At 38.9% G+C, this 18,386-nt stretch overlaps 1 protein-coding gene and 2 long non-coding RNA genes across 6 annotated transcripts in view; 1 reads left to right on the plus strand and 2 right to left on the minus strand.

Moving 5' to 3' along the window:
• Nucleotides 1-2,989, minus strand: part of RDM1 (RAD52 motif containing 1) — a 37,638-nt gene extending 34,649 nt beyond the window's left edge. For all 4 annotated transcript variants that reach the window (XR_005559887.1, XR_005559886.1, XR_005559888.1 and 1 more), the window contains exons 1-2: nt 2,730-2,989; nt 498-677 (exon numbers count right to left, since the gene is read on the minus strand). Coding sequence is in view for 1 of the 4 variants with exons in the window: in XM_039369496.1 (XP_039225430.1) it covers nt 498-677; nt 2,730-2,813 (264 nt within the window). In the remaining 3 variants the exon portion in view is untranslated. The remainder of the gene's footprint in view (nt 1-497; nt 678-2,729) is intronic.
• A 4-nt stretch (nt 2,990-2,993) lies between these two features.
• Nucleotides 2,994-10,037, plus strand: LOC120320068. The gene is made up of 3 exons (XR_005559890.1): nt 2,994-3,120; nt 6,509-6,614; nt 8,583-10,037. It is a non-coding gene; the product is annotated as an uncharacterized LOC120320068 (long non-coding RNA).
• A 384-nt stretch (nt 10,038-10,421) lies between these two features.
• LOC120320067 lies at nt 10,422-12,116 on the minus strand. The gene is made up of 2 exons (XR_005559889.1): nt 11,641-12,116; nt 10,422-11,432 (listed from the first exon to the last, which is right to left on the minus strand). It is a non-coding gene; the product is annotated as an uncharacterized LOC120320067 (long non-coding RNA).
• Nucleotides 12,117-18,386: the final 6,270 nt, after the last annotated feature.

Here is an 18,386-nt window from a genome sequence, read left to right on the forward strand (position 1 = left end):
ATAAGTACATCCAAACAGCCACATCTCCAACATTTAGGCTGCAGGTTTGGATACATATGAGACATTTTTTGTGGATCAAGGTGCCATCTATAAAACATTTTATAAAAATTTTCCCGTAAGTTTTGAGCTTGCGTGAATTTAACATTCCTCACCCAAATAATCTCCCAAGTATCTAATAAAATTGGTTCATCAAAATTTTGTGCCCAACCATACAATCTTTAACTAGCTCTGCTTCTGAGTCCAATTCAGGATCTTGATAAAATCAGGCTTCAAATCACTGAAAGCTATCCAATGGCAGGAATTCATTACTTTAAAAGACCTTCAGCTATAGCATCTGGTTCACATATTGTATTAGTGTAGTTTCTTAGGTGTTGTATGAACATACCCACAGAGGTCTGTAAAGTTCAGTTATGTTTTATTGTGTAAAACACCATTAAGCAAATCATGGTCTAGTATGAGCTGTGAACTCCATGATCTTAGATTATGCAATGACATACCTTCAGAGCAGTTTTCTGAAACAGTGACCTCCCATTGCAAGCCTGTTGTGCCCTGCTGGCATCTCGGGCAGAGTAGAACTTAACAAAAGCATAATAGCCAGGCCCAGCTACTGGAACATTTCTGTGGAGTCTTACAGAATGGAGCAGTCCAAAGGCAGAGAAGGTAAGGTATAGAGCATGCTGGAGGGGAAAAAAAGGCAAACACATAAAGGAATCTACTAGAAAAGACAGTATCTGTGAAAAGCTAAAGGTCTCAGATGGTAGGTTGTGAGCAACTAAGAGTCACAATTTTCCTGAAAGTTGATTAGGCTTGGACAGAAGGCAAACTAAAAACTACTCATTCTTGCATTATTGGGCAAACCTTGAATAGTGATTCACTTTCATGCTGGCTGATGACATGCATTATGTATACCTGTAGTCTTTGGAGTACAGGTAGTTCTCAACTCACAACCACAATTGAGTCCAATACTTTTGTTGCTAAGTGAGACAGTTGTTAAATGAGTTATGCCCCATTTTACAACCTTTCTTACTACAGTTCTTAAGCAATTCACTGTAATTATTAAGTTAGTAACATGGTTGTTAAGTAAATCTGGCTTCCCCATTGACTTTGCTTGTCACAACTGTCATAAATAGAAGCCAGCTGCCAAGGACTACATTTTGATTAAATCACCATAGGGATGCTGCAACATTGTAAGTGTAAAAAATGGTCACAAGTTACTTTTTTTTAGTGCTGTTGTAACTTCGAATGGTCACTAAATAGGATTTTGTAAATCAAAGACTACCTGAATCTTTGGAATTCTATAGATCAGTAAAGTTCAGTGTTTTTATTTGTAAACCCATCTACCTTTATTAAAAGTAAGATTTTTTTGGGTGGGCAGAAAAACAGTAAAAGAGTATGATACCAATAGCATTGATAAACTAAGCCTAAATCCAGAAAACGGGATGGAAGTTGCTAATCAATGAACACAAGATAATGTTCTCTCTCAATGGTGGTTTCCTAGCTTAGGGATTCTTTCCCACTATTGTATAGTGCCTATATAATAATTTTTTCTCTTTCACTTCTTGATATATAAACATTTCAACAACTCAGTTACGCTAGTGGAACCTCTTAATTACTTTCAGTCTTCTTTTTTTGAAGTGGGGTAATTAGACATTGTTTGCTTGTTGGTTGACACTGTTTTAATTTTTAGATGTGTTTTAAAATTGTTGTAAGCTGCCATGGGAAAATACTTTTTGAACTATATCATTTATAAAACAGATACAACTGTCAGCATCCCTGCTTAGCTATATACAGTACCACCAAATGCTCATGGAACTAGGGTGTGTTTTGTGTACTGTATGTGCAAGTCCCTGCCATAAAACAGACGTTGAGCATTGTTTCCAAGCCATCTACTTCCTTAATACATTTTCCCAAGAGCTTTGATTATGTGCTTATAACAAGACTGTTTCATTACAAACTTTGTTAAATAAGAGAACAAAAAATAGCCATTTAGTCTGAGGCAACAAAAATCAAGCCTTGTAAATGAAAGTCCATGTTTTCAGACAACAGCTAACTTCTGTTGAATTTCATTTTATGAATTTATTTTTCATCTTTAAATAGAATATGATATGGAAACTTTTGTCACAATATGTGGGTCAGCCGTATGCTAAGATGCGGTCTTGTATCAGAAAGAACAGCTATCGATTGAACTGCCAGGCCTATACTGCTTTTTAGAAAGCAAGTGATGGATGCTCCAAAATTGTTACTTGCCGATGCACCATTTGAAAACTGGCTTCGGCAAATTTTAGGCACCTAAATATTTTATAAGAGTATCATAAGTTCAATGAATTGAAGCCTGAAAAAAAGACCAACTCCTTGCACAAAGCGTACTGTTGTTTTACTAGACCGCATTCAAACTCGCCTTCACTCTCGCCATCGGCAATGGGGCAACGCAGCAAAATGCCACTATACCCAGTGATCCCCATGTTGATAAGGCAGGATTGCTCTAACGGCCCCCAACGCTTAAGGTGGGAAGAAGGCGATTTTCAAACACAGTTCCCACAGGCTCAAAGAACTTCCTTGTCAATAAATATTCTAACGTGAAGCAGCGGACGGAGCTGTAGCAATAGCTGCTTTTGCTGGCTGACACAGATTCATTGAAAAAGAGCCCGGAAGCTCTGAAAAGATGTCCACACACGGAAGTGGGGGTGGATGGTTGGAGGAAAACCCAACCCTGCTTCTTCGTTACTTGCCTCCGATGCATCCGACTCCAGCCCCAAGACAAGAAGAGTCCGATCATTCCCGGAGGGGACGCAGAACTCCACAATCTCAGCCATGCCGGGCACGAGCGTCAGGGGAAAGGGGTGAATTCAGAGAACGGAAGACCCGCCTGCTCTTCCTGCTAGTAGGTTGGCGACCCCCAACCTCTGGGCGGCTCGAGGAGGCGAATGGATGTCAGCACTTCAGTATCAGTTACTACTGCAGCGCGTCTGGATTCCACTCGGAGATTGGTGGGAGAACAGGAACCCACGTGATGCAAGAAGAGAAGCCCTATTAAAAGCAGCGAGCCTTTAGTGTCAGAGGGCGTGGACTCGGTTTTAACGTTTTCTTGAATAATTTGGAAGCGGAGCGAAGGAAAGCAAAGTAAGGATGAGGGAGGAAAAGGATTCCCACGTGAAGGATGATATTTCCTAAAGCCCTCGTTCCCCCCCCCCCAGAATTGAAATCGGGAACGCATGTGCAAACTCTACGAAATCCCTGGGCTTGCTTTATTTGCGTAAGAAAGGCAATCCGTTTTTCTTCTTGAATTCTGTTCTTCACTTATTTGGCTTCATTTCTCTTTCTGTCAGGTAATCCTCGACTTAGGATCACAATTGAGCCCAAAATGTCTGTTGCGGAGGGAGACAGTTATTGAGTTTTGCCTCGTTTTTTGACCTTCCTTGCCACAGTCAAGTGAATCACTGCTGTTATTAAATTAATAGCATACCTGTTAAGTGAATCTAGTCTCCCTCTTGATTTTGCTTGTCCGAACTTTGCAAAAGATGATTACATGATCCCGGCAGACTGCAACAGTCATAAATATGAATCAGTTGCCAAACATGTGGATTTTGGTTACGTGATTGGGGCTGCTTCAGTGGTCATAAATGTGAAAAACGTTCATAAGTCACTTTTTTCGGTCCCCTTGTAACTTCGAACACTCACTAAACAAATGGTAGTAAGGCAAGGACTATCTGTGTACTATGCATTAGCTCTAAAATGTTTTCAAAATGCTCAGCTACGGATTGCCATGCCATCTGTTGGTTGAATCAATCATTTCGGTTATAAATCGGAGATCTTTTACTCAGACCAGTATTAATTTGTTCACTAATATAGTTTAGGGCAACTCATTAACTTAATTAAAAGACCAGAGGACTTTTATGTGTCTTCTGAGCTTACACAGTATGCTGAACTATGGTTAGCTGTTTATGGAAAAAGCTACCATTGTCTGGGTTCCTTAGTTCTGTGGATTACAAATGACAGGACTGAGTTCACCCAACATGCAGTCTAAAGCTACCTAGTTGTGATTTATTCAAGAAATGAAATTTACATTTGACAGAATAGGTAGTGTGGCTAAAGTGACTTTTCTTGTATAAATATAGTTTTGCCTCATTGATGCCACTACATCTTAGGGAATCTTTATTTTAAATGTTTTAATTTAATTCAAATGTTTTAATTTAATTTTGCGTTAAATGTTTCAATTTTGTTTTGTTTTTTTCAAATAGAGCCAGTTTGGTCTAGTAGTTAAGACACCTGGCTAAAAACCAGGAGACAGTGAGTTCAAGTTCTCCCTTAGCCCTGAAAGCTAACTTGGGTGACTTTGGACCAGTCACTTTGTCTCAGCCCAATTCACCCTCAAGGTTGTTGTAGGAAAAATAGGAGGAAAGAGATATGCTGGGTATTTCCTTGAGTCATTTATAAAAATAATAAAGGTGGGATAAATATGAATATTCATCTGAGTTTACAATTACAGATATAAATTGGACCTGATCATTTTTTATCACATAAAATGTGTTCTGGGGAATATTTTTCAGTATGAGGGTCACATGAAATAAAATTTGACCTTGTCCATAAGATATTCAAATGGAACCTATGTTACTGGTGTTTTGAAGTGCCTGGAAGACATGAGTCTTTGCCCAGGTCTTTGTTGAAAATAAGTGTTACTCTCTTTTTCTCATCCAGATTTTTTTTCTTGCCATCTTTTTATCCTCTTTGTTTTTTTTTAATGCTATGCATTTTTAAGTGTTTTTGTAAATTGCCTAGAGTTTCTGGTGGCATAATAATTTAATAAATTATTAACACCATTCTGGCCAGAAGGAAGAAGGGAAGGTACTCTGCAGAAGAGGATCAAGGTAATCAAAATCACCAAGGAAAGAAGTGTTACAATATGTATTCATTATGAAAGTCAGAAATTAAAGCAGTTTATTGATGAAAGCTTCATCAGATTTAGTATCTTTTACAAGTAATGCTTATGCCTGATTCATTATTAATAAAGATATGCAGCAGATGAATCCCTTTTATCTGCCATATCTCCCTTATCCTAGAAATTAGGTTTTTTTTTGGGGGGGGGAGAGGGAATGTTAGATCTAATACTCTCTACCTGACCTAATTGCAAGCAAATATCTTGTGTATGATTACCAGCCTGTTACTTGTCCTCTTACATTATTTCTGAATTTAGAAGTTTCACTTGGCCACAATGGTCTTTAAGTGAACAAAAATATTTACAAAATAAGCCATAAAGTAGTAGTAGTAAACAAACTTTGATGAGAAAAAAATGAAGCTGGAAAAAAATGTTAGATTCTGCTGAGTCTCACTAAAATAATTTTGTTGCCTTAAGTTGAAATTGACATAAGTGGGAGGAAAATTGCCTCCATTACGAACTAAGATTGGGCCAACACTTTTCCATTGTTAAAATACATTTACAAGGCTGAAAAAAGCCAGCTATATAGCCAAGATGGAGTCTGATAGACTTTGGGAAATAATGTGGTAGATTTGCTCTTAACTCGGGCATGTAGGCAGTTGGACAGTAATTGTACGTTCACTTTTCCAGATTCTAGAAAACTGGGCCGGAAAAGTGGAATGGAGAGGTTAGTTTTTTCTGTTTTTAGGGGACACAACTGATTTCTCTAAAATGAAGACTAAAATGAAGATTAAAATGGCATTTTAATCACCCGTAGGAAGGTTTCCACTTTGCAGTTTTTCCTGAAGCAGGACAAGAAATTGTAGTTTTTCAGCAAAGTGACTTCATATGGAGATTGAACTGAAACTTTTCATAGGTGGGTCTAAGCAGTTGAAGGCTCCTGGAAGTACCATCCTCCACCTCCTGGAAGTAAATCATTTAAGTGGAAAAAGTAGCACAAAAGCATTAAGCATCTCATTTTCTTAAAAAAAAACATCACACACACACACACACACACAACCTCTGTAAACCTTATCCTCAATTTAGACTTAGTAAGTTGAATACTTAAGCTAAGAAATTAACTTAATTTATAATAATGTATAATTCACAATATATTTTATGTAATTACATAATGAAATATATTTTATACAATTATGTTATAATTTCTAATAAGTACTTAAGTATTAGGACATTGTGTTTTGATGCTTGATTGTATTTTCTGTTTTCTGTCTACTTGGGAGGTATTTATTACTCAATGTTTTATATGTTTTAAATACACAAGTGAATATATTTATGAACATAAAAGGGATAGTGAGCCTGTAACCGCATTATTGTGACCCTCTGAATTCCATTCTACCAGGGTCCATGGATGGGTTTACAATTGTAGGTGGTGGCAGAATTCCCACTGCCCAACTTTGGGAAAGCATCTGAATATAATTTGGGTTCCATATTGTTTAGCAACTTTTGAGTTCTGGAGTAGAAGGCCAAAGGTTGTCCTGGTGGGACATTAATGGGAAAGTTAAATGTGTCTGGAAGGCACTGAGTTGAATAAAACCACAATAACTATGAACGGCTAATCTCATTAATATTCTGCAGATCACTGAACACAGGTGCTTGTGAATTCATTTTGGAATTTATTTTTCTTTTAATCTTATGGAATACCTTAAATCCATATACTTGCCAGCTACAAACTCAAAATCAGGTAATTTTTTTTATCTTTTCTCAAAAGCCCCATTCATCTTACAATTTTATACAGGTAATCTTCAATTTATGACTGTAATTGAGCCTAGAATTATGATTCTAAGCCATGGTGGTTATTACATGCATCATCGTGTGATCAACCTGATTTTACCTTTTTTATGGTAGTTAAACAGTCACAAAAAGCAAGTCCGTTGCCACATTGGGTAGGGTATTTTTTTCTGGAAACTGGAAGTAAGTGCCAATTTCCAGCAAGAAATGTCATAAACTGCAATGACCTGACAACAGTACTGCAAGGCTGTAAATGAAGGCCATTTGCCAAGAGCCTAAAATATAATCGTGACTATAGTGCACACATGTCAGACTCATGATGTCATGTGAGATTGTGCGACGTATCAGAACTGTTGAGTTATTTCAAACTCAAAATGAGGTGTTTTGAAATTGAAAACTTTCAAGCCTGAAACTTGCACAAATCTACCATATTCCTGCTTCCAGAACAGCAGAAATTTGTATTAGCAACACACTAATTTGTTTTGGCTAATTCCATCATTCAAACTCCCCCATCTTAATAATAAAATAAGAAAAAAAATTGTAGGATTGCTCTGAAAAAATCTTTCCTTCCAGCTTCTTCTGGAGGCTGAAAGCTATTTTAATTTGACCATACCCTCATGCTACTACATCAAACAATAGTTACTAAAAAACAAAATAGAATGATCCAAGGATACCCCCAAATGAAAACATAAGCTATTCCTTAAAATATAGTATATGCTAGTGATATGCTGCTACTGCTGCTGCAATCTCTAATTAAAAACACAATTGTAGGAGATGACTAGGCAGATCCCAAGGGAGGAAGGGGTCAAGAATGTCATCAGTCTCAAGTCCCTTCACATTCACAAGAGATTTAATTTCAGCCCACTTTGAATTCAGTTGATTCTTATCTACCGCCAATTTGTTTTAACCATTACTTCAAATTCTTGTAGAGTATTAGCAAGCGAATAAACCTATACTCATTTGAACAGCCTTGTTTCCTGATTTCTTGAGCCTGATGACAATTTCCCTCTGGTGAACAGAAAATCACATTAACAATGTCATCTATCAAGATCCTAGAACAGTGGTTCCCAACCTGTGGTCGGGACCCCATTTGGGGTCGAACGACCATTTCACGAGGGTCGCCAAACAACGCAGTCCGCCATTTTTTCCCCCTTTTCCTTAGCTGTGCTACTCCCTTTTATTCTATTGGCTTTTGAAAGCCAATAGAATAGACTCTCTTGAATAGAGTCTAATTCTATTGGCTTTCAAAAGACAATAGGAATTGTCCAGGCTGTCTCTGCCCTGCTGAGCCTGCCAAAAGTCCCATTCTGCAAACGGTGCTGCACCAGTTGAATAGTCCTCGACTTACGACCGGTTGAGTAGTCCTCGACTTATGACTGGTTGGGGGTTGCGGCATTAAAAAGGTTGAGAACCACTGTCTTAGAACATTACAGTTCTGTAAGTAGAAAATGAACATTTAAATTTCTCAGAATAATCTACAAACTTTCCAAAATATGCATCAAAAAGGAAAACCAAACACTAAATAGCGTTATACATGTTAACAAACTATTTTAACAATTGTTAAAATGGGGAAATGAGACAATTAGGCAGAGAGATCTACTTTTCCTATTTAATCCTTTAGGATCAGTGGTCAGAGTTTATCTTGGTGATTAGCCTAACTTTTCGTTATAATCCTAAGATGTATCTGATTGCTACAAAATATCAAATTTCTGCGTTCTGCTACCCCCCAAAAGGAGGGGAAAAAAACTGAATAATGAAGAAGGCAAAGGTGTGAGTATTGGTCTCATCAGAATTTTTTAGGGCTGTGATTTTCCCCACAACCTCAGAAAGGGCCCCATTCTGCTGCCTTCGGCCCCTCATTCCTATCACACGACATTGTTTTTAGAAGCTTCTTCTTTTACTTTTGTTTTTCGTTGTCTAGACCACCTGGCATACTGAAAACTGATAGCAACGCCCAGGAGGACGACTACAGTAGGCTTCCGCAATGGCCCTCCCAGCCATGTCTGAAACCCCAGGAGCATCCTCAAGAGTCTGCAAAACCCAGTTCTTAACTCGCTTCCTTTAGAGCCAATAACATGTAAACTGTGAGAATAAAACACACTCTGAAACCAACTTTTGCCCCCATGCCCCCATGCCAGAGAACAACATCTGAATATACTTGTCATTAAACAGACATTCTGCTAAAAAAGCAATGAAGGGAGAGGTGTTGGATTCAAAGATTCAGCCTCTACTTATCTATTGCAACAATAAATTGCACATTTATCTAACATCTTTCCTTTCTTCGGGCCTCTGCTCCCACTAATTTGCTAGGTCTTGAAAGGCAAACACAATCCACTGCCTTTGAAAATGGCTTTTAACTGTGCGACAATTTTGGGTAGAAAAAGCAGGAGCATCAGAAACTGCTCGTGCTGCTTTGGGATAGGAGAAGGTGGGAGTAATTGATTATCTCCTTATTCCCCAAACCTCAATCACACCCAACCAGTGGTGAGATTCAAATAATTTAACAACCACTTCTCTGCCCTAATGACTGTTTTAAGTATAAAAAAATGATATACCAAAAGGTAGTTTATTATTTCTTGCATTTAATACTTAAATAAGAATAAAAGAGATACACAATTGTTATAATAATTTTAAAATATTAATGAAAAAATATTAATACCTGACAAAAACAATAAAACTGTTAAAAATATTTCAATATTGCTTTTTGATTGGCGTCCTTACTTGCAATTGTCTTTGATTTTATCTGAGCATTATTGGCTGTGTGATTTATCCTTAACTATCTTTTGACTGTAGGAATAGGATCCCATTCCTTTAGAGGTAGGCCAATTAGGCTAATAGTCATTGAGTTTGATGTATTAGAAACAGGTGACTTCTCTGAACATATGTTTATCTTTGAAAAACACCTTTCCACTTCTGCTGAACTTACAGCAATTGTTCTGACAATATTTTAACTCTTTGAACACTTTCAGGAATTGAATAGTTCTGGGAATTTTTTAAAATGTTTTCCATGAAATCTTGATAATCATTAATATCAATTTGGTAATTAACAATGTCATTAAATATGAGCAATTGTTCTTCAACTGCTTTCCATGGAATTAATACTTCTTCAATATTCCAGTAGTCTGGCTCCAAAAATTGAGAAATTGTAATTTATTCCTATCGTGAAATTGGCTACAATCTGCCTTTAAATGTTCACAATCCATTAGTCTTTTTTTCAAATTCATTATATTTTCTAAAGTCTTTCCCAAGGAAGCCCAATAACTTGATGATTTTCTGCAAATTTTATATTTTTGAAGGTTTCTAAAGTAATTAATTCATCAACTTTCTTTTCATATGGACCCTTTTCCTTTCCAAACATTTGAAATGCTTTAATAGATCATCACAAGTTTTCAGCCTTTATTATATCTATGCAGTGCATTTGAAAGAAATTTCATGTAAAATATTAATCATCAATGCCAAATCAGTTATATTTTCAAGATGGGCAGCCATACCTAAGTACTTTTCATTTGAATAAAAATAATAATATAGCGCTGGATAAGCATGCCCTACAGCTGGGGTTGACCTTAAACTACAGGCAGCCCATCTTGGTCCTCAAACTCTACCAATCTTTATAATTTCAATTCCAAGTTATTCGGATATTTTGGTAAGTTCAATTTGATTCTTATTGATGAAAAATAGTACATATCAATAAATATTTTAAAATGATTTACTTGCTTTATTTCCTTTATCGAATCATCTAAAACAAGATAGAGGCGATGTGTTAAACAGTGACATTTTATTATGTTTGGAAACTCTTTTGCTATCCTAGTGCTCACTCCAGATTTTCTCCCAAACATAACACTGGCACCATTGGAGCACAATCCTAATACATTTTTCTCTATGTAGTTCTTAGTAAACCCAACATTATTTAAACTTTCTATAACTGAAGAACATATTGTCTCTGCATCTTGTTTTTCCAATTCAACTAGCTCAACAAAAATTGTTGGTGATGTAACTAAATCCTCAACTTTTAAGAAAAGTATAACTGGTTTGCAAGATATCGTTGAAGCTTCATCAATAATCAAACATCTTTTCAGATTATTTTCAATAATTTTAGTAAATATTTCTTTTTTAATTTCCTCTGCAATGAAATCAACTACTTTCAAGCAGTTTTATCTGAATGTAATGCTATTCCCATAACTAATCCATTTTAAATTTGCACTTCTATCATCTTTTATGTCTACATCTTCTATGTTTACATCTTTTTGCCAGTCTGAAAACTGAATTAAATACTCTACAAGTAATAATGTAAATATTTCTCATTCATCGTATCTATTATTTTTGTTATTGAATCCTGCTCACGTTTCATTGTCTCTTTACAAATGTAATAGGAACTTTTGATGAAAAATGTTTTCATTTTTTTCCCTTAGAGAAGCTTGTTGTACCTCTTTATTTTTCCGATGCCTCAATCCGAAAACATTACCATTCTTTTGACACATGAACACTTTTCCCTTTTGTGAAGTCACTCGCAACCTTTTTGTTACACATTACCAGTCTGTCATATTTTTCTTTAAAATTGTTATATTGTCCCGCTGCCCAACATTAAGACTATTTTCAATTTTGGAGTCTTTATCGGTTTTTATTTCAATAATTGACATGCAGCTTTCAAGTTGGTGCAGTTGTGCTTGTGACTGTACCACCCAAGGCCAATTCTGATACAACTGATTCCGATTTTGGTTTCTTATTGAAAAAAATCAGTCAAACTGTTGTCTTTTCATCCTTTTAAGGGCTACTGCAAAAAAAATTAAGAAATGTTTTATTTTAGTATATTATAACGATAATAATATTTATTTACGGACATTAATACCCTTTATCCAAGATTTCTAGATATTGTACAAAAACTTATTGAAATATGCATCAATAACCAAACAAGGACATCTAATAAAGAAGGCAAAGTTTTATAACATATTACTACAATCACCAGAGGAAATTAGACCCACCCTATCCTAAAGTGCTTGGCGTGATCTCACTAGGCGGCTTTCACTTCACATCAAGAGGAATTTGCAGGCTTTCAGGGTCTCCATCGTGAAAAGAACTGACATCCCTGCGTACAGCTCTGCCGCCTCCCCCACTATGATGCGAACCGCCACTTCCGCTGACGCCAAGACTTGTGACTTATTGCGCCCGTCGCGTAGAGCATTGTGGGAGCGAGAGAATTGTCGCGTAGGAAGTCAGGACGGAGAAGAGGAAGGAGGAGGGGGAGGAAGAAGTGGATTCTGAAGGGAGACTCCATTTTGGCTGGATAGCCACTGAGAATATTTTTTTTCTTGCTGGATCGTTGTTGGATCTTTTCTGTCACTTGCTTCCACGTTCCTCGTCACCAAGTGAGGTTGTCTCACTCTGTGTGGCAAGCGCTGTGCTTATATCCGGAGCGGCTGTGGGAAAAGGATGGCGGCCGAGAGCCGGGAAGAAAAAGGTATGGAATGTATCTCTTTCCTCCTCCTTATCCTCCTTTTCCTCTTGAACCTCATGCGGTCACGGCAGCAGAGCTGCTCAGAGGTACGTGGGAAGCGCGGTGGGAGAGACGCGCAGTCGGCCCACGACAGGCAGTCGTCCTGCCCTGCCCTGCCCTGAGGTAAACCACGCCTTTCTCTCAAGTGTCGATCCAGGGTTTAATAGTTCACGCTCATTACTACTTTCCGTCTCCTGGAAGGATCAAGCATTAACAGTGATAAAGCTCAGGTCAGGAAACCAGGTCGAAGACTGAAAGGAGTTTGACTTCATTGTATGGGATCCAGCCGGGGCCGAGCACTAATGGATTCGGAGTTAAACTTTTCCCTTAAAAATATGTAGGAAGTAATTTTCGTGAACTACTTTTACTACCGCATTATTTACTGTTTTTTATTACCTATCTGTATTTTGATAATCGCAGTTCACCCACAAGATGAGTCCTATTATCCATGTATGGAACTGAAGCTGAAATGATAAAGCTGTTATTTGAGGTTCATTTGGAATACAAGAATCTGAGTTTATACTTTGCACGTGCAGCTGCTATGATATATTAGCTTTTTGATTTCATGTAGAGTTTTTGGTGAAATTTCTAATGTTCATCCCACCTATTAATGTTCAATAACTACATGGTAGGAAAGAACTTCCTGAAACATAGGAAAAGACATCTGTATACTGGGGAGACCTGGTTTGAAGACCAGCTCTGCCCACTGAAGTTCATGAGGTGATTTTTGGAGAATTGCTCTCTCAACTCGGCCTCTTTCACAAGGTTATTGTGAGGATAAAGGGACAAAATTGCACTGAATTACTGCAGAAAACATAAGAGAAAAAGCAAACCAAATAATAAAAATAAAATAAATATGCTTCTGCATAAACTTAAGTCCCTTATTTACCTGTGTTTGAAGATCTGGATTACTGGATCCTGGAAAATAAACCCGGGTCTTATATTTATTTTTGTTCTAAAACAGGGGTGTCAAACTGCCAGCCCACGGGTCAGATGCATTATACTGAAACTGCGCCCACCCAATTGCCGGCAATGGAAAAAAAGTTGCGATATGCTGCGACACATCACGTGACATTGCGAGTTTGACACCCCTGTTCTAAAAGACCCATTAGGGCTTAATTCTGGGTGATGTCTTATTTTTTCATATACAGGAGGTGGCGAGCACACGGGGGCCGACAATGTCTGGCAGTAGCCACTTTGGGGCTGCAAAATCCATACGGCACAGATTAGTGGAATTGCTGCTACCGCTGGGCTGGCCCTCTCCATCTCATTGCCTGCCCACGGCCACAACAGGGCAGGCAAAGGCATAGTGCGTCTGGCAGGCCAGTGTTGCTGCCATGAGGTGAGGGAAGGCAGGGTGGGGGCTGGTGGAGCTCTCTCACATGCCCTGCACCCACATAACTCAGCGCCCCACAGCCAGGCCTCCCCCGCCACCTGTAGTACATTGCCTCATGGCAGCGGCACCAACAACAGGCTATCACAGTGATGGTGAACCTTTTAGAGACCGAGTGCCCAAACTGCAATCCAAAACCCACTTATGCATCGTTGGGTGCCGGGTGGGTGTGGCCCATTGGGTGGGCGTGGCTGTGGTGGTAAAGGCAGACTGGGTGGGACTAAAAGTTCAATCAATTCCAACTTTGCAAGATCTTTTTTTTCCCCGCGAGAAGTTGAAATTGACTGATTGATTGAGCCTTTTTTTTTTTGTACATGGCAGCAGAGCCCTAAAGTGAAAAGGTTTTATAAAACTCAGTGACGGCGCACGTGCCCACAGAGAGGGCTCTGAGTGCCACCTCTGGCACCCGTGCCATAGGTTCGCCACCACTAGGCTGTCGCTTGGTTTCCGCAGCCATGGATTGTTCCTTCCTGCAGGTTTGTTGGAAACTTTGCTCCTTCCTTCCTTCCTTCCTTCCTTCCTTCCTTCCTTCCTTCCTTCCTTCCTTCCTTCCTTCCTTCCTTCCTTCCTTCCTTCCTTCCTTCCTTCCCACAGCAATCGCTGATCCCCACTTTCTCACTGCCCTGCATCACCCCATGTCTCCCTTCTCCATTCTGGAAATGCAGCCCCGTTTTCTGCCTCTTCTCCCAGCATTGTGTTCCTCTTTCGTATGGAAGGATGCTAAGTGCTGGGAAAAGTATGCCACCTGGAGCTGGACAAGGAAGACCAGGCTCCCTTTCCCCAATGGTTTTGTAAAGCCCTTGAGGTTTTGCGTGGAGGAGCAGATCCATTTCCCACAGGGTTTTTGCTTCAACATGCACTTTGGACGGCAAACAGAAGAGCTTTGCTCTTTTTCTCCAGGGCCTTTGAAATCCCCCCCCCCTTCACTTTTCTGCCTTAAAATCCAGAGCAAACTCATTTTCCTCCTGATCAGCTGAGGATAGATATGATTTTTATAAGAAGCTGAGTGTATGTGTGAGTCCAGCCCTCTTGGCATGGGCCAGCAACAGATGGAGGTAGAGAAACTGGGGGGGGGGGAGGCATGTGATCTGGCCTGCCGGATGTGCTGTGCGGCTGCCTGCCCCATCCCATTAGCAGCAGCAGACAAAAAGAGCCTTTCAGGGGCCAGTCTGTAGGGTTGCAGCACCCTGGAAGTTCAAGGGCTGGGCCAGGCGTCTGCCTCCCAGGACCCCGGGCAGCCTGCGTGCTGCCATACGGGGCCTCCGCACAGCTCGAGTGGGTCAGCGAGGCTCCTCTGTTAGATCAGGTCCTGGCACCTGCTCTGGTCCCTCATACATTATGAATTTTATTTAAATATATGGCCGTCCATTTCATAAACGTGACTTAGCATTATGCAAATACAGAAACATTTTGATTTAATGTAACTTTAGTTTCTTAAACTGAGGGCAGAAGACATAGACAACATGAAGAAGTCTTTGTCATTCTATCAAAAATTGATCTGGCCCTTAGGAATTTCAAATATTTTTCTTGGAATGTTTTTCATAATTTGCAGGCTCTTATATGGATGGCAAAAATGTCCTTGATTATATAAAATCTTTCCTTCAGGCTTTGCCCAACCTATATCTTATATATTGTGCATTTTCAAATTAGTGAATGTTGTTTTTCTAATTAAAGTTTTTTATGTAAGTGGCATACCAGTAAATATTGACTTAAAGGTATGCATTCTCAGAGAAATTATTTAAAATTGTTTAATGTTATACTTTGTAGGGGGGATTATTGTAATTCCAGTGCCATCTTCTGTTCTAATATATGCAGGATCTGAATGAATCTCTTTTACAGAGAGAACTTCCATTAATTGTACAGATAGTAAATAAGAGAAGTGCCAAATTTTTAATCAGTGCTGGCTACTAGGATACTCATATGTATGTGTATCTATTAGACACTTAACACAATCCTAAAATCTGCTGACTCTGCAAACGTAACTGAAGGAAGTTGCTGCTTTTCAAAGGAAAAAAATTAAATGTCTCTGGGACTGCCTAATTCTTCAGGCCTTCTCTTATGCTCTCTTGTACCATGGGTACAAAACTGAACATAGTGCAGGCTGAAAGTTACTAACCCCCCAAATTGCAAAAAAAATTGGCTAAGGAGATTCTTTTAAAAAAACATTTTTCAAGCATTGAATTATTTCTCAGAGAAAAAAGCAGTAACATGGCTTTGTTCTCATCTAGTAGGAATATCTATAGAATGTTTTCTTTTAAAAGCTTTTTTTTTCTTTTCTTCCCCTTTTCTTTCAGATTATACAGATCTCTTAAATTCAGTTGAAACTCACTGAGCAGTTGAAGCTTTACTTTAAGCCTATGTTTCAATTAGTAAATAGGGGCACTCACTGAAAGGCACTCATTGATTGAGTTGTATAAATTAAAAATGAGGCAATGTCTTGAATTTAGACTCATAAAAGTTTGGATTGGCTTGTTTCCATTAGATAAAACCTTTTATAAACATATACCTGGAAGCCTTTTAATATCTGGGATACTTGTTTTTGCTTTAAAGTCTTAAAAATTGCTAACATCTACAGTAGCTTCCATATAGTCTTTGCATTCCTGTTGTCTTTTCAGTAACCTAATTAGTTCTCTCTAGGATCCTGGATAAATGAAAAAAATCATTGCAAGATATTCAAAGACTTAGCTTAACTTCTATTTATTTGCTTGCAATACTAATGATGGGAGGCTCTCTTTCATGAATCATAACTTTTTGAGGTAGGTAGTAGTTAGCTTTTCCTCATCACAAGGGGTTGTAAAGGCTTGAAAACTTATGAATCCAGTCAGTAAAATGGAGTAGTGATGTCACCAGCATAATATAACAGATACTTACCTGACTGCTATCTAATAAGGGAGAATGAAACTTACCTTAGTTAGAGGTAAAACTATAGAATTAAAATGTTAAAAATGAGAATACAGTCTTGGTTCACATGTTTCTCTGGAATTTCAACAGGTAAATGACTTTTACTGATTTATGTAGCCTGGGAGCATTTTCATGTAGCTTTTTAATTGAGTGTAACCATCTTGGCTCATAGCAGGAGTGAGACAGTTTCTACTAGAACATATTGCTAGGTGTAAAATCAAGGTATAAAACAGAACTTTTAAAACTCTGTTTATTCATCTTCCAGGACTTTATCTCACTGAAGGCAATCCAGAAGTCCCCCCCCCCTCAAAAAAAGTTTATATATTTATTTACAGTGACCAAAAGTATTTAGACGATAAAGGCTGGATCAGCCCGATTGTCTTTCTTTCCTGTGTTCTACATGAGAATCATACAATGTAGCTCCAATTCTTAGAAATGTAGATGCCAGAACTGAGGCCTGCAATCCATATTCTTTTTCATAGAAAAGGGGAAATTAGATCATACAGGAGGCTTCTCACTTTTAAGTTGTCAGTTCAGTTTGGGAATGTGAGAGAGAACTACTATGATATTGGCAAGTGAGGAGCAGGTCACCTTAGAATACTGTTGAGCTGCAATAGTGGGAAATAAAGATTTAGGGAAGAACCACAAAATAACTTACCACAAATTTCTCCCTTGTTTTGACTGTCACTTTACCAACTATGTAAGTACTCCTTGCTCTATAAAAACTACAATAATCTTGTAGAAGCCACTACTTTTTAAAAAAAAAAATCAAATTACATACTTTCAGATAAGTGGCATCCATTTTGTTTCTTTTGATTAGAGCAGTGGTTCTCAACCTGTGGGTCGGGACCCCATTTGGGGTCGAATGACCATTTCACGGGGGTCGCCAAACAACGCTGTCTGCCGTTTTTTTCCCCTTTTCCTTAGCTGTGCTACTCCCTTTTATTCTATTGGCTTTTGAAAGCCAATAGAATAGACTCTCTTGAATAGAGTCTAATTCTATTGGCTTTCAAAAGCCAATAGGAATTATCCAGGCTGTCTCTGCCCTGCTGAGCCCGCCAAAAGTCCCATTCTGCAAACGGTGCTGCAAGTTGTCTGCAGCGAAGGTGAGCTGCCTGGAAGTTTCCACCCCTCCCTGTTGAGCAACTACTAAAAATGTAAGTAAAAGAGGGCCAGGGGTGGGAGGTGGAAGGCCGGCGGGTGCAGGGAGGGTTGCTGGTGCGCATGGGGCCCGGCGGGTGCCTTACCTCCCTTGGGCTGGGCCAGCTGGTGGCCCAGCCGGTGGTCGGCCTATGCCGTCTCTGCAGCTTGCCAGCTACGCCTCGGCCGGCACAGGGGGCGGCACCACACATGTGTGGCGCTCCCGGGCAGGGAAAGTCCTCGACTTACGACTGGTTGGGTAGTCCTCGACTTACGACTGGTTGGGTAGTCCTCGACTTACGACCGGTTGGGGGTCGCGGATTAAAAAGGTTGAGAGCCACTTGATTAGAGTTTTATACATATAGGTAGTCCTTGATTTATGACCACAACTGAGATTAAAATTTCCATTGCTAAGCAAGGCAGTAGTTAAGTGAGTTTTGCCCCATTTTTGATCTTTTTTTGCCACAGTTATTAAGCAAATCCCTGCAGTTGTTAACCATGCGGTCATTAAAGCAAATTTGACTTTTCCCATTGACTTCACTTGCTGGAAGTTGACTGGCTACAAATGATCACATTCATTCTGGGATATTGTGACCATCATAAATACATGCCAGTTGCCAAGCACCCAAGTTTTTTTTTTATTTATTAAAAGTTTTACAAATTTAATACAATATAAACCCCTCCCACCCCTTCCCCCCTCCCCCACTTCCCAGAGCTGATTACAGGGTAACAAATAAACAAACATAATCTAACTAACATTAACCAACTATACTATCAATCAAAACCCTAACACACTTTAA

The sequence above is a fragment of the Crotalus tigris genome, unplaced genomic scaffold (assembly GCF_016545835.1).
Source record: "Crotalus tigris isolate CLP2741 ecotype Arizona unplaced genomic scaffold, ASM1654583v1 scf7180000021159.508159, whole genome shotgun sequence".
Taxonomy (NCBI): Eukaryota; Metazoa; Chordata; class Lepidosauria; order Squamata; family Viperidae; genus Crotalus; species Crotalus tigris.